This window comes from Hippopotamus amphibius, chromosome 4 (assembly GCF_030028045.1).
Source record: "Hippopotamus amphibius kiboko isolate mHipAmp2 chromosome 4, mHipAmp2.hap2, whole genome shotgun sequence".
Lineage (NCBI taxonomy): Eukaryota > Metazoa > Chordata > Mammalia > Artiodactyla > Hippopotamidae > Hippopotamus > Hippopotamus amphibius.
In genome coordinates this window covers 37826074-37840576 of record NC_080189.1, presented here as the reverse complement: position 1 = coordinate 37840576, position 14503 = coordinate 37826074, and the positions used below count along the sequence as shown (strand labels likewise).

General features: G+C 36.0%; 1 protein-coding gene across 4 annotated transcripts in view; it reads right to left on the bottom strand.

Moving 5' to 3' along the window:
* TMEM168 (transmembrane protein 168) overlaps nucleotides 1–14503 on the bottom strand; it is a 49859-nt gene that overhangs the window by 5461 nt on the left and 29895 nt on the right. For 3 of the 4 annotated variants that reach the window (XM_057731575.1, XM_057731574.1, XM_057731573.1), the window contains 2 exons: nucleotides 7276–7418; nucleotides 5093–5367 (listed from right to left, as the gene is read on the bottom strand). In XM_057731575.1, the coding sequence (XP_057587558.1) occupies nucleotides 5093–5367; nucleotides 7276–7418 (418 nt within the window). Of the gene's footprint in view, nucleotides 1–5092; nucleotides 5368–7275; nucleotides 7419–9321; nucleotides 10664–14503 lie in introns of those variants that run through there. The other variant, XM_057731576.1, reaches the window with a different exon arrangement.

Below are 14503 nucleotides of genomic sequence, written 5' to 3'. Positions count from 1 at the left end.
AAAAAAAAATAAACCAAAAAACACACACAAAAAACCCCCCAACCCATCCACCTCCCCCCCCCCAATCATCCTGTTATCCACATTAAAGGGATATGCTATGATAAAATAAGAAAATTATTTTATAAAGTTAAATTTAGTGAAAAAAATTAAAATTATACAGCAAAGCAAATATTTTATATCAGGGGCAAATTATAGCTCATGGTCAAATCCAGCCTGCCACTTATGCATGGCCTGAGAGCTAGGAACTGATTTTACATCTTAAATGGTTAAAAAAAAAAAAGAGCAGAAGTTTGTGACATGTAAAAATTATAGGAAATTTAAATTTCATATTTCTATAAATAACACTCATTTATTTATACTCTGCCTATGGCTGCTTTTATACTACGATGGTAGTGCTAAGTAGTTGCAACAGGTACTTTATGGCCCACCAAGCCAAAAATATCTGGTCCTTACAGAAAGTTTGCTGCCCCGTTCTACACCTCTGATAAATTAACTTATCCTCATATGAGGGTATCTACTAGATGAAAAACACTCTTCCTTCCAGTAACGAGTTTGGAAAGGGTTTATTTTTAAATCAGTTTTAAACCTAAAAAACAAAGGATTAAAAAAACATATACCAGAAAGGTCTAAAGTAAATATATTTCTGACCTAGAAACCTGTCTTATAGCTAGTACATTTTACATCAGGTTCATTATGGATGGGTTTTGGGGCATTAATTTTGATTTTTAAATATATTGCATTAAAATGTTATCTTGATCATTTAATTTTTAGTACCTTCTTGAATTTTGTACCCCAGGCAACTGCCATTTTCACCTCACCCTAGTCCTGGCTATGTCTGAAATGGTACACTAATCCAATCTTTCCAATTCTAGGAATTTATCCTAAAGAAAGGGCAGAAATATTACATATAAAGATCATCGTCCCACTGCTATCTAAGATAGTGTAAAATCTAAAACAACTGGGGGAATGGAAATAAATTATGGTATAATCTTATGAGGGAGCTTTATAATAAATGATATTTATAAAGAAATTTTAATGATAAGAAAATATCAATGATATTAGAAAAAGCATGACATAGAAGTGTATCTACAAAAATAACAGCAGTAGTTATTTCTGGGTATTTGGATTTCAGGTGGTTTTTGTTCTACTTTTTTGATTTTCCAAAATTTTTACATTGAATATATGTTACTTTTATAGTTAAAAAGTTTTAAGGTGCTACAACTTACTAATACAAGCTCCAACAACCTAACTTCAGAGTACGTATTTCTACCAAGAGCAACCATCCTCTTTGCTAAACTATCAAAATGACAATACCGGAGAGATAGAGAATCCTTTATAATTTGGATTCTATTAGTAATATGACCTATGAAGTCAGGGTATATCACATTCTTTATGAATAATTAATATTTTTTTCATCAACCGGCTATATCTTAGACTGTGACAATGAAAAATTTGTTTCATGAACTGCTCTTACACTTATGTCTACCATCTCAGAGGCACAATTTTTGAAACATTACTAATGTATTGCTTCACAAAGACCTCCAGAAGAGACCTTTTTAAAAATGATCAAGCTCACTTCTCATTAATGCCAGTTTTATTAAACTTCTCTGGAGATGTGAGGACAACACAGCTTATGAGTTATACAAATTCCATCTGCCACAAAACATCATTGTCTAACTTGCCTTCTACAACTATTTCAATGATATTTTTCAGCACACTCTACACTAACTCTCTTATAATACATGCTCTTTAGGTATCAGGAAGAAATTTAAAGCAGCCATTAAAGCCCTTTATACTGACTATTTCTCTTCTCTTGTTTTGCTCCGCTTTCTCCTATGAACAGGTTCTATGTTGTATTTGGCTTTTGGCCCAGATGCAAAGTATTTACATTTATCTCAGATAACAGCCATGTGATGCAGTTCAAGTAATTGAGAGTGCTTTTTAAAGACTTGATCTGTGATAAACTGCTTAATAGGTTATCTACATTTTTTTCATTTATTTCTGTCTCTCGTCATTACCATAATTATTTTTTACCCTCAAGCAAAGAAGCAAAAATATCAGATTCCACATTATGAAGCTCCATAAATGTAAGAAGCCTACATGTTCTAAGACGTACTGTGAGTAAAGGTATGGGATAAAGGGCACATACAGATTCTCTTTCTCACAGTGAGTTCTGGACCTGCTCTTAACTTGCTCAAGTAAAATCCAGTCATGATGATTCCTATTTAGAGGTTTTTAGAAAAATACCAATTAATAAATTAGAGCTTAGAGTTCTTTGTCACTTGGTTTGAAATGGATTAAAGCATTTTCTTCAGAGCAGGGGTGTTCAATTCTACTTGTGAGATAGAATCAAACTTTGAGGGCTGTTTCAGGCAGGCCAAGGGCAGGAACTGACTGAAAAGAGGACTCATATCCTCTGGGCCTGGTTTAAGCTGCAAGTGGGCCAGGCGCCTCAGACCGTGGGGTAGTATACGGTTGCTGAAATATGCAACAAAATCTAGCCTTCTTGGGAAAGGGAAGGCCTGTCCATTTTTTTTTTTTCCTTCTTTTACAATAAAGTCTCTCACAAAGAAAGTTACATATACAGGAACAAATCTTCTTGGCTAATAGAAGAATTCTATAATGGTTAACTTATTAATAATATACTTCAAAAATTATTATAAAGATAACACTGCAGAATATAACAGCTATACATTTATCTAAAATACAACCCTATTTTAAAGTCTGTCTTCGTAAATTATTCTTAATTTACAGTGAATGAAAATTTAAGACATTTATGCTATTTATCTTGGTGTCTACTATGTCTCCTAAGAAATGAAAACGTTAATATAAATATCAGTAAACTGAACATCTAGAATTTATTTCCAAAGCCATCTTTTAAAAAATATGTGAGTTAAATTTTAAAAGACTTAAGGAAAATGCAAACTTTTGGGGAAATGTTTGTTAAGTAATAAATCCTTCATGTGAACATACAACATGCTAGCTTTTAAAATTACTTTCTTAAAAAACTTAAAAATAAGTAAAAATATATACACAGCCACCAAAATTTTGCCTCTCCCCATCCCCATTTGGTTAGGAAGAGGTTATTATAAGCATTGCAGTAGTTTTCAATAATCAAATCCTGCTTTTAGGCCTGAAATATATTTCTGTAAAGATTTTTGAACTGACTAGAACTTTTTCTCTTGTGCTCTGAAGTACACAGAATGCTATACTTTACCTGAACTTGAAACAGCCATAAAGATTAAAAAGTTATTTTATATACTGTTATTAAAAAGTTACAGGTTGAGTAAATGATTTTATAAACTATTATACTGCAGTAGTTTTAATGCTGACTAGCTTCTATATTACAGTATTTTGAAAGTGGGGTGAACCATGCTAACAGAAGTATCTTCTGAACCAGAACGTGCCATTTTTCTGCCTTTGTGGTTTTCACCTTGGCAGCAACATGGTACAGTGAGGGAAAGATTCTCGGGGTCAGGCAGGTCTGCGCTTGAATCCTGATTCCATCACTTTGTAGCAGTGTGACCATAGAAAAGTTATGTAACCACTTTCAGCTTTCATTTCTTCCTTTGAAAAATGAAGATGATAGAAGTGACAGTATTTACCTCAAAGAATTAAGTGAATATCAAATCTAATAATGTGTATAAAGTACCAAACATAGTAGCTGTGCTTCAAATGTGCTAAGTATTAGTTTGCATTTACTCCTTCTAGACAGCCTTTGAGTTATTCAATATTTATTTGCAAAACCAAAAACTTACAAAAATATTTATAATAAAACCCTGGGAAACAATCTGGCATCAAATTAATGAGACCATGATGCTTTGAAATCATGTCTACTTTAACCCTGAGTTTATTTCCTTTCTTCTGGAGTGCTTGTACTGGCACTCTACCTCTATCCTTCCATAATACCTCTGCTTATATTTTTGTTTTATCTGAATATCTTTTTCTACTTATATTTTATGACTATTTTATTGTTTGTGTTCATGGTGTAAAACATCTAAAATATTTTATAGATAAAAAGTAGGATATAACTAAGTCTAAAAGAACTATTCCTAATCAAAAATAAGAAAATAATGGACTTCCCTGGTGGTGCAGTAGTTAAGAATCCGCCTGCCAATGCAGGGAACATGGGTTTGATCCCTGGTCCAGGAAGATCCCACATGCCGAGGAGCAACTAAGCCTGTGTGCCACAACTACTGAGCCCACATGCCACAACTACTGAAGCCTGTGTGCCTAGAGCCAGTGCTGCACAACAAGAGAAGCCACTGCACCACAACTAGAGAAAGCCTGCACACAGCAATGAAGACCCAACACAGCCAATAAATAACAAATATTTAAAAAATAAAATAAGAAAATTACCTTTTTTTTTCATGATTCATTCAATGATTTCACCAATCTATCTATTACTTAAGGATCTCCTATTATATGCAGTCTCTATTCCAGGTACTAAGCAAGTAATTCATAAAACAAAGCCTTTGACTTACAGGGTATCTATTCTAGTTGGGAAGACCAATAAACAAATTTACATATAAATCTCATTTCTCCCTTGGCAAGGAGATTTAATATTACCCCTTTATTTACAGATGATTCATGAGAACTGAAACAGAGTAATTTGCCTCAAACAACACTGTTTGGGCAAATTAAGACCAAGCACTGACCTAAGCACTACCCCACCTATATCTTATCACTTACTGCTTAAAATTATGGTGAGCTTTCTAACATAAATAAAATTGCGTATGTGAAGAACTATTGAAATCAGCATCCTGTAACACTTAAAAGACTTAGAAGTATGTCAAATAAGTTAATCAGCTTCTGATAATTCTTTAAAGGGAAACTAATTGTAAGTCTCAGATCAAGCAGTCAGATTTTTTTTCTTCCAATCAACACAAAACATAATTTTCAAAACTTTTAGAGATTACTAAAATTAAGCTTAAGAAGTATGCCAGAGAAAAGGCAAACAAAACAGTCATAAGTATACTTGGTAAACTGAAGTGGAAAACTGAGACTCTGGAAAGAGTGTTTCAGTGTGAAGGACAGATTTCCACCAATAGGTGTATCTTCACAATAGTGAAATTGCCAGGGGTGGATTTACCTGCAAGAGCCCACTCTCCTGTACCATGGGTGTGCCCACTGTAATACAAAACATATGTATCATGTCTAGGTCCATCCACAGTCCGAAGTTCAAGGAAAGCTTTCAGTTTGGAATGTAGATTATCAAAAGACAGTCCACTTGTAGAATAGTCACATCCATAGGTCTCAATCATGTGATATGCAAAAAATCTTTGGATAGCGTTGAGCATGCCAGTAGACCTCAAATTTAACTCCTGTACATGTTCTGGTGGAAGAAGTGTTGGCTGACCATCAGGACTGAAGAAGGAGAAAAAAAGATCATTTTGGTATTTATGAAGTGTTCATTCTATGTTACATTCCTATTTATTACAAATTTATAACAAATTATCTAAGAACCATAAGTTGCTAACTAAATGGCAGGATTTTTTTTTAAACCCATCTTTTCTAAATTTTCTACAGTGCTAAGAATTAAGCTTGGAAAATCAAAGTCTAGTTTCTAAAAAGTAATTTCTTATCAATTAAACAATAAAACTAGAAGCTGGGAGAATATCTCCAAATGTAGATAGTACTACTCCTCATTCTTTATATCTTCTTACCAAATGACAGCTATTAAAGAAAACTTTTAAAAGCAAGACTGTATTAATTATACCCCCAAAATGTTTCAAGAACACCTGGGTGGGGACAATAATGAAAGTACTTTTTTCTTGAGAAAAAAATTTTAACAAAATATGAAAGCAATATTTTAAATTATATATTTAATTTCAGTATTGAAAAAGACAAGTCTTTATAAAGTTGCATTCAAGTTTTACTAACTTAAGCTACACAAATGATAGAAATTACCTTTTAATAAATGACATTTTAAAACAATTATTACAATTTAGGTCCACTGCCTTATATACTATTGAACACTAATTGAAGACTTAGACCTGATCCTGGAATACACGTAAAATGTAAAATGGTACTTTAGTAAAGAAGATAAACCAAGTGTTAAAACTAGCACGATCGAATCAATATTGAGGGAGAAAAAAATCATCTCTCCTATCCAGAAAAGAGATTTCTAGTAGGAATTTTGAAAACTTTATATTTGCTTCATCTATTATCAATAATATTCTAATAATTCTATAAAAGTTTTCATTAAAAGAATAAAACATTTTGTCCCCTATCTGTATCATTTAACAGCCACAAAACAGCAAAAGAATAAACAATGCATAATCAAAAATTACAACAGAATAAAAATCTAACTGTGCAAATTACTATTTCCGCATATTCTTCCTGCAGAGTTGTCCCATCTTACTTTATGGGATCCTTCTAAATGTATTTCTTTTACTTCTTGTGAGAATCTTCAACTTATATATCAAGTCTTTAATATGGAGGAAAACATTTACTACAAAGAGTCTACTTTGTATTTTTATGTCAAATATTTGAAATCAGATAAAAACTTTATTTCAAGTCCTCCCTCACCCCAGGAAAGTATGATGATTACTTGGTCATCAAAAATTCATTAATGACAAGGAACTATTTTTTTTCTATTTCAAAGGTACTTAACTACAAACGAAAAACTAAAATTTGGCAATATTTACAGATTGAAACAGATTTGTCACACATTTGGGTTCAAAATTATTTTCAAATAAAACTGCAATCAAATATTTAACTCTACTGCCAATGTTTCTGAATTCCTGGTATTTGTATGACACTTTCTAGTAGTGTTTTTACATTTTTATTAGCTCTTCATAACATTCCTCTGATATGGGCAGAATGGTATTGTTTGCATTTTAGATAAAGACATTGAGATTCAGAGAAGTTATGATTTGCCTAAAGTAACACAGAACTAGAATTCAGGATGCTCAGGTCCAGTGTACATTCATTCTATTATACTTCACCATGTTTCACATTTTCTTAAACAAGATATCCCTCTCTAAAGAAAGGGTAGGAATTTTACTTAGTAAATCCATTCATATTTTATGATTTTTAGCTAATATAAGCTAATCAAATCAAAAATAAAATTTTAACTGAACCCTGAAGATGACTTTATTACTCAGAGTAGATAAAGGATTTTAAACATTTGGGATAAATGAAAAAAAAAAAGCAAGAGTATTATATTTTGAGAATATTATAGGTTTGAAAAAATGAGCTATCATCTTATACAAATATTAACAAAATATTAAGTGTCAAGTAGCTATTACTAATTATACTAGGTTACTGTACCTGCAGAAGTTGGTGGGAATCACAATAGCATATCCAACAGATGTTCCTCCTAAACAGTTACCCAATTCATGGAAGAGACCATGAGCCATAGATTCCAATGGCAAAACAATTAGAAACATGCTCAAGAAGATTCCATTTGTTGGCTAAAAAAAATTTTAAATAGCATGTTTACATAGTGTGTGTGACTGAACTTATGTGCACAGGCATATATATTTACATAAATGCACCTATTCATTCATTTTTTTGTCCCTACTTCCAAAAAGGATAAAAAAGATAATTAATAACCTAGAAACCATTATAAGTTGAAAGCGACAAGTAAGTATACATGGATGAGCAATGAACCCGAAATTTATCTCTAAGCTCCTCCTCAGTCATGAAGTCATGGCAAAACAAATACAGAACACTGTATTTTTATGATGGGATGTCAAATAATATCCTACTCAAACAAAAAACAAAACAAAAATATAACCACCCTTGATATGACAGAAAAAAGCCAGAAAACAAATCCTTTCCTGTTAAAACCCACATGCTCTAAATCATTTTTCAAATAACACACTCATTTACTTTATCAGAAAAGGTACTTTAGAGAGGGCTTTTATCCCCCTATAAAAAGTCCAGAAATTAAGAGAAAATCTTAAAATGTAAGATCCTTAAAGCTATCAAAATGAATTCCTTTCTTAAACTTATAATAAACTTTTCCTTTGAAAATTTTGAGTCTATAAATTCAAAACTGTAAATACATATAATATATATATTAAAAAAACTTAGGCAGCCTAAAAACAGAATGGAAAAAGGGAGGCAGAAGAAATTATTAAGAGAAGGCAAGATTTAGGTAGTATTTGCAATTAAAAGAAGCAAAAAAAATTCAAAGGACCCATGTAAATGAAAAGAAAATGAAAGGATGAGTCACTCAGTACTCACCTATATTTTTACAATATGGATAATATTCCACTTTCTTTGTGTTGCTACTGCACATATTACACAGTCATGTGTCTACGTGCATGAATGGTTTTCCAACACTAAGAAGTGGTTTGCTGGATCAGAATTTTAATAAAAAAATAAACGACTCCCATAATGGAAAAATGGATATAATGCCTTATTTTTGGTACATTCTGTGTTACTGATTACATAAATAATACAGTACATGCTCAATTCAGAAACAGAAAATACAAATAAGTAAAAAGATATGATTAGAAATCATTCTGAGTACCATCATCCATATACAGCTAACTTTTAAAAATATGCTGACTTCATGCAATATATATAAATATTCACACTTAGGTTTTATCCAAGTGAGATGATATAATTATATATCTGCGAACTTGTTAATATGTTAAAGCCCATTAATAGAATTCTAAATCATTTGTAAACACCAAATGGCATTACTATCATATTTATGAAATTTTAATTAGCTGATTTGTTGTATTTAGATTCCTTTTAATTTTCCCCTACAGGGGGGAAAAAAAAAATTTTCCCCTACGATAAACCAGAATAAGTAATGAGTTCTCTGATTATTAATTTTGTTAAATACCTTTGATCATTTAGTTTTCATCTTTGGTGAAGTATTTTGCCACAGGGCTGCCTTTCTGCTGTTGATTTACAGTTTTGTTTTGCTCTCAATATATTTTAGATAGAACTCTTTAGTTGGTTGTATTGCAAATACCTTTCCATCTCTGTCACTCTGTTAGTGCTGTTTTTTGCTTAACATAAGTTCTTAAGTGTAATGTAGTCATGTTTTGTCTTGTTAAATCTTCTCCACCCACCTAGAGGTCAAGAAGGTATTTTACATTATCCTCTAAAGGCTTTGCTGTTTTGCACTTTGCGTTTAGGTCTACAATCCAAATACAGCTGATTTTTATAACAACAGTCCAAATTAAGTTTTTTATGTGAATACCCAATTGTCTAATTACCAATTACTGAAAATCTCAACCATCCCACATTATTGTGCCACCTTTGTCATACATCAAGTATTCTGATATCTACTTTTATACTCTTACGTTCCACTGGCCTATCTGTCTACCCTTTCAAATATTTCCTTTTGCTTACATTTCCTCCTTTCTTTCTGGGATGCTGGTAAAACACAGATGAGATCTCTCTGTATCCTCTATGAGTCTTCTCCTTTTCTTCTGTATTTTCTCTATTTTTCCTCTTCGAGCACTTTCTTTCATAGCTTCTTCTGAACTGTATTTTCCAGTTCACTAATGTGTTAAATTTCTCGTTTGTCTAATGTGTTAAATTTGCACATTGAGTGAATTTCAAGTATTTTATTTTCTGATTCTAAAACTTGTCTAATTCTTTTTCAAATCTGCCTTGTCACTTTTTTATAGTTTCCAACTTCCTACCATTATGTACTATCTTTGCTTTTTTTTCAACTTGCTAAGTATGATCACTTCCTGTGTTTGATAATTCCAGTATCTCAAGACTTTTTTGGTCTGCCTATTGTATGTTGGTTCTGCTGTTTCTTGCTCTTGATGCCACGTGAGAGTGTGTGTGTGTGTGTGTGTGTGTGTGTATCTGGTTATATTTATGAGCTGAACACTGTATGCAAAAAAGTTATTACATGACTAATGTCAGACCTAGGATAATTATACCTTCTCCAAGAGGATTTTTGTTTCCTCCAGGATGCTGGGGATATTAACTGTCTACATATCTTAATCCAGGTTTGACCATTTAATCCAGGTTAGATTGCTAACAGGATACAATGTCAGGAGGCAAATTCATTAAAAGATGTAATGTACATATTAAAATATATATTTCTACTATAAACAGCATTTCTTCTTATACAACTTATGTATGTCAAAGGGAATTTACATTGTTTTCATTCTGGTTGGGTTAATGATAACTGTATCAGTGAGCAAAATCCCCCTTTTATGACATAGCTTACAACTTAAAAGATGCAACAATTCTGACTATTACTACAGCAACTTCAATTGTTTTTTCAGTTAACTCTTAGGTTTAACAGGTAATCATCTTATCTACAAATATAGATAATTTCATTACTTTCTTTTCAATTTCTATACCTTCTATTGCATATGTTGCTCCATTATAATAGAAAATGCTTTGATCAATTAAACCCTTATTCACATAAAAGCGAATGGGGAACTTTTAGATACATATGGCCAACTGTACTACATGATAAATATAAGGGACTTGAGCAAATTTTGGTATTCACAGGGGGTACTGGAACCAATCCACTGTGGATACTGAGAGAGGACTGCACATTTAAATTATGTCAGCCATTTATATAAAATAACTCTTGGTGGGGAGATCAAGGTGGAGGAGTAGGACAGGGAGGTCACCTTCCCCGCCCCCCCCCAAAAAAAACTTTAAAAACACATCTACAAGTGGAATGATTCACACAAAACATCTACTGACCACTGGCAGAAGACCTCAGACTTCCCAAAGGGCAAGAAAACCACCAAGTAACAGGGTAGGACAAAAGGAAAAAGAAATTGGGATGGGGCCTGCACCCCAGGGAGGGAGCTGTGAATAAGGAAAGGTTCCCACACCCTGGGGAGTCCCCTTGCTGGCAGGGAGACCAGCCTGGATGGAAGGGAGCTTTGGAGCCTAGGAGGAAAGCACAACAGCAGGTTTGCGGAAGGCAAAATGGACAGTAACCTGCACAGAAGGTTAGCACTGCCACCCTGTGCCTCCCGCCTAAGATGCTCACTGGTTGGTGAGGGTGAGAGCTAGGTGCTGAAGCACAGGCTTCAGGGGTCAGACCCAGGGAGGGGATCAGGGTTGGCTGTGTGGAGACAGCCTGAAGAGACTGGACTGTGGCAACAAAGAGGGTACTCAGAAGAAACCAGGGCCTACCACAGAGGCAAGGCACCATTGTTGGGGGGCATAGGGGAGAGGCGTGGGACCACCATAAGAGCTCCTTTCCCTGGGAGTGCTCCCAGGCAACTGGACACCACTCACAGGAGCTCCAGGGGCAGGTGCAAGTCGTTGCTGCCATCCTGGGCTCCACAGGGAGGGCACAGACCACTGCTACGAGACCTAAAAGCAGGCTGTCCTTGTTATTCCAGGAATGCACAGAGAGCAGCCACCCATAGGAGACTCCCAAGCAGATGCCAAGCCCTGCCCCTGCTGTCCAGTGGGTGCACAAGGGCTGCTGAACCCACTGAACCTTCATTACCCATATCAAGGGGTAATGGCCAGCACACGCTGAGGAAAGACAGCAAGCATCCGAACTAAAAGCAGCCCCTCGAATCCAAAAAAGATGGTGGAGCAGAAGGACTTGAGCTCAGCTCCCTCTCATGAAAACACCAAACTCACAACTAACTGCTGAAGAACCATCGACAAAAAACAAACAAAAAAACCACCTGGAACCTACCAAGGAAGATATTTTACATTCAAAGAAAAATCCACAAGATGATAGAAGGGGCGCTTTTGTGGCATAATCAAATCCCATACCCACTGGGTGGATGACCCACAAACTGGAAAATAATTATATTTCAGAGGTTCTCTCACAAGAGTGAAAGTCCTGAGCCCCATGTCAGACTCCCCAGCCTGAGGGTCTGGCATCAAGAGGAGGAAGCCCCAGAGCATTTGGCTTGAAGGCCAGCAGGAGCTCCAGGGGAATGGGGAAAACAGAGATTCCACTCTTGGAGGGTGCACACAAGGTTTCACGTACACTGGGACCCAGCACAAAGTAGTAACTCCATAGAAGCCTGGGCTGGACCTAGCTATGAGTCTTGGAAGATCTCCTGGGGAGGTGGGGGTCAGCTGTGGTTCAATGGGGTGGGGGGAGGAGCAAGAATACTGGTAGCAGATGCCCCAGAGAATACTAATTGGCATGACTCTCCCAGAGGTCACCAGTTTGGCATCAAGACGTAGTCCTACCCAAGAGCCTACAGGCTCCAGTGCTGGAATGTCTCAGGCCAAACAACCAGCAGGATAGAAACACAGCCCCACCTATCAGCAGACAGGGTGCCTAAAGCTGTACTGAGCTCACAGCCACCACTAAACATACCCCTTGACACAGTCCTGCCCAGCAGGACAAGATCTAGTTCCACCCACCAGTGGGCAGGCATCAGTCCCTCCCACAAGGACACTTGCCCAAGCCACAAGACCAACCTCACCTACCAGGGGACAGACACCAGAAGCAAGAGGAGCTATGACCCTGCAGCCAGAAGAAATGAGACCGTAAACACAGAAAACTAAACAAAATGAGAAGGCAGAGAAATATATTCCAGACAAAAGAAGAAAATTAAAAACCCACAAGAACAACAAAATGAAGAGGTGATAGGCAATCTACCAGAAAAAGAGTTTAAAGTAATGATAGTAAAGATGATCGGAGATATAAAAAGAATGGAGGCACAGATCAAGATACAAAACATGTTTAACAAGAAACTAGAAGATTTAAAGAACAGAGATGAACAATACAATAACTAGAATGAAAAATACACTAAAAGAAATCAACAGCAGAAATAATTAAGAATGAATAAGTGAGCTGGAAGACAGAATGGTGGAAATCACTGCCACAGAACAGAAGTAAAAAGAATGAAAAGAAATGAGGGGGCTTCCCTGGTGGCACAGTACTTAATCTGCCTGCCAATGCAGGGGACATGGGTTCGAGCACTGGTCTGGGAAGATCCCACATGCTGCGGAGCAACTAAGCCTGTGCACCACAACTACTGAGCCTGCATGCCTAGAGCCCGTGCTCTGCAACAAGAGAAGCCACCACAATGAGAAGCCTGTGCACCACAATGAGAAGCCTGCGCACCACAATGAAGAGTAGCCCCCACTTGACACAACTAGAGAAAGCCCACATGCAGCAATAAAGACCCAACAGAGCCTATAAATAAATAAATTTTAAAAAAATTAAGACAGTCTATATAGACCTCTGGGACAATATTAATCACACCAATATTTGCATTATAGGGGTCCCAGAAGGAGAAGAGAGAGAGAGAGGGCCTAGGAAAATATTTGAAGAGATTATAGCCAAAAACTTCTCTAACATGACAAAAGAAACACTCAAATCCAGGAAGTGCAGAGAGTCCCATACAGGATAAACCCAAGGAGGAACACATGAGACACATAGTACTCAAACTGACAAAAATTAAAGACAAAAAAAAAAAAAAAAAATACTTAAAGCAATAAGGGAAAAGCGACAAATAATATAAAAGGGAATCCCCATAAGGTTGTTAGCTCATTTTTCAGCAGAAACTCTGCAGGCCAGAAGGGAGTGGCAGGATATGTTTAAAGTGATGAAAGGGTAAAAACTACAACTAAGAATACTCTATGCAGCAAGGCTCTCAGTTAGATTAAACGGAGAAATCAAAAGCTTTACAGACAAGCAAAAGCTAAGAGAATTCAGCACCACCAAACCAAATTTACAACAAATCCTGAAGGAACTTCTCTAGGCAGAAAAGGTGACTAGAATCAAGAAAATTTTGAGTGGGAAAGCTCACTGGTAAAGGCAAACATAAAACAAAGGTAGGAAAATGACACACACACAAATATGATATCAAACCCAGCAATTGTGAGGAGAGTACAAATGTAGTATATTGGAAATACACTGGAAGTTAAGAGACCAGCAAATCAAAACAATCTTGTACATATATAGACTGCTATATCAAAACCTCATGGGAACAACAAACCATCTGCAGTAGATACACACACACAAAATAAAAAGCAATCCAAACACAATACTAAAGATAGACATCAAGTCAAAAGAGAAGAGAAAAAAAGAGGAAGGGAAGAAAAAAAGACCTTCAAAAACAAAGCCAAAACGGCAATAAGAACATACCACCTGGACTTTTCTGGTGGCACAGTGGTTAAGAATCTGACTGCCAATGCAGGGGACACTGGTTCGATCCCTGGTCTGGGAAGATCCCACATGCTGCAGAGCAACTAAGCCCACGCACCACAACTACTGAGCCTGCACTCTAGAGCCCATGAGCCACAACTACTGAGCCCATGTGCTGCAACTACTGAAGCCCATGTGCTCTAGGGCCCAAGTGCCACAAATACTGAGCCTGCATGCTGCAACTACTGAAGCCTGTGTGCTCTAGGGCCCATGTTCCACAACAAGAGAAGCCACCACACTGAGAAGCCCATGCACTGCAATGAAGAGTAGTCCCCACTCACCACAACTAGAGAAAACCCATGCACAGCAACGAAGACCCAACGCAGCCAAAAAACAAACAAAAAAACAAAAAAAAACTCCAAAAAACAAACATATTGATAATTACCTTAAATGTAAGTGAATTAAATGCTCCAA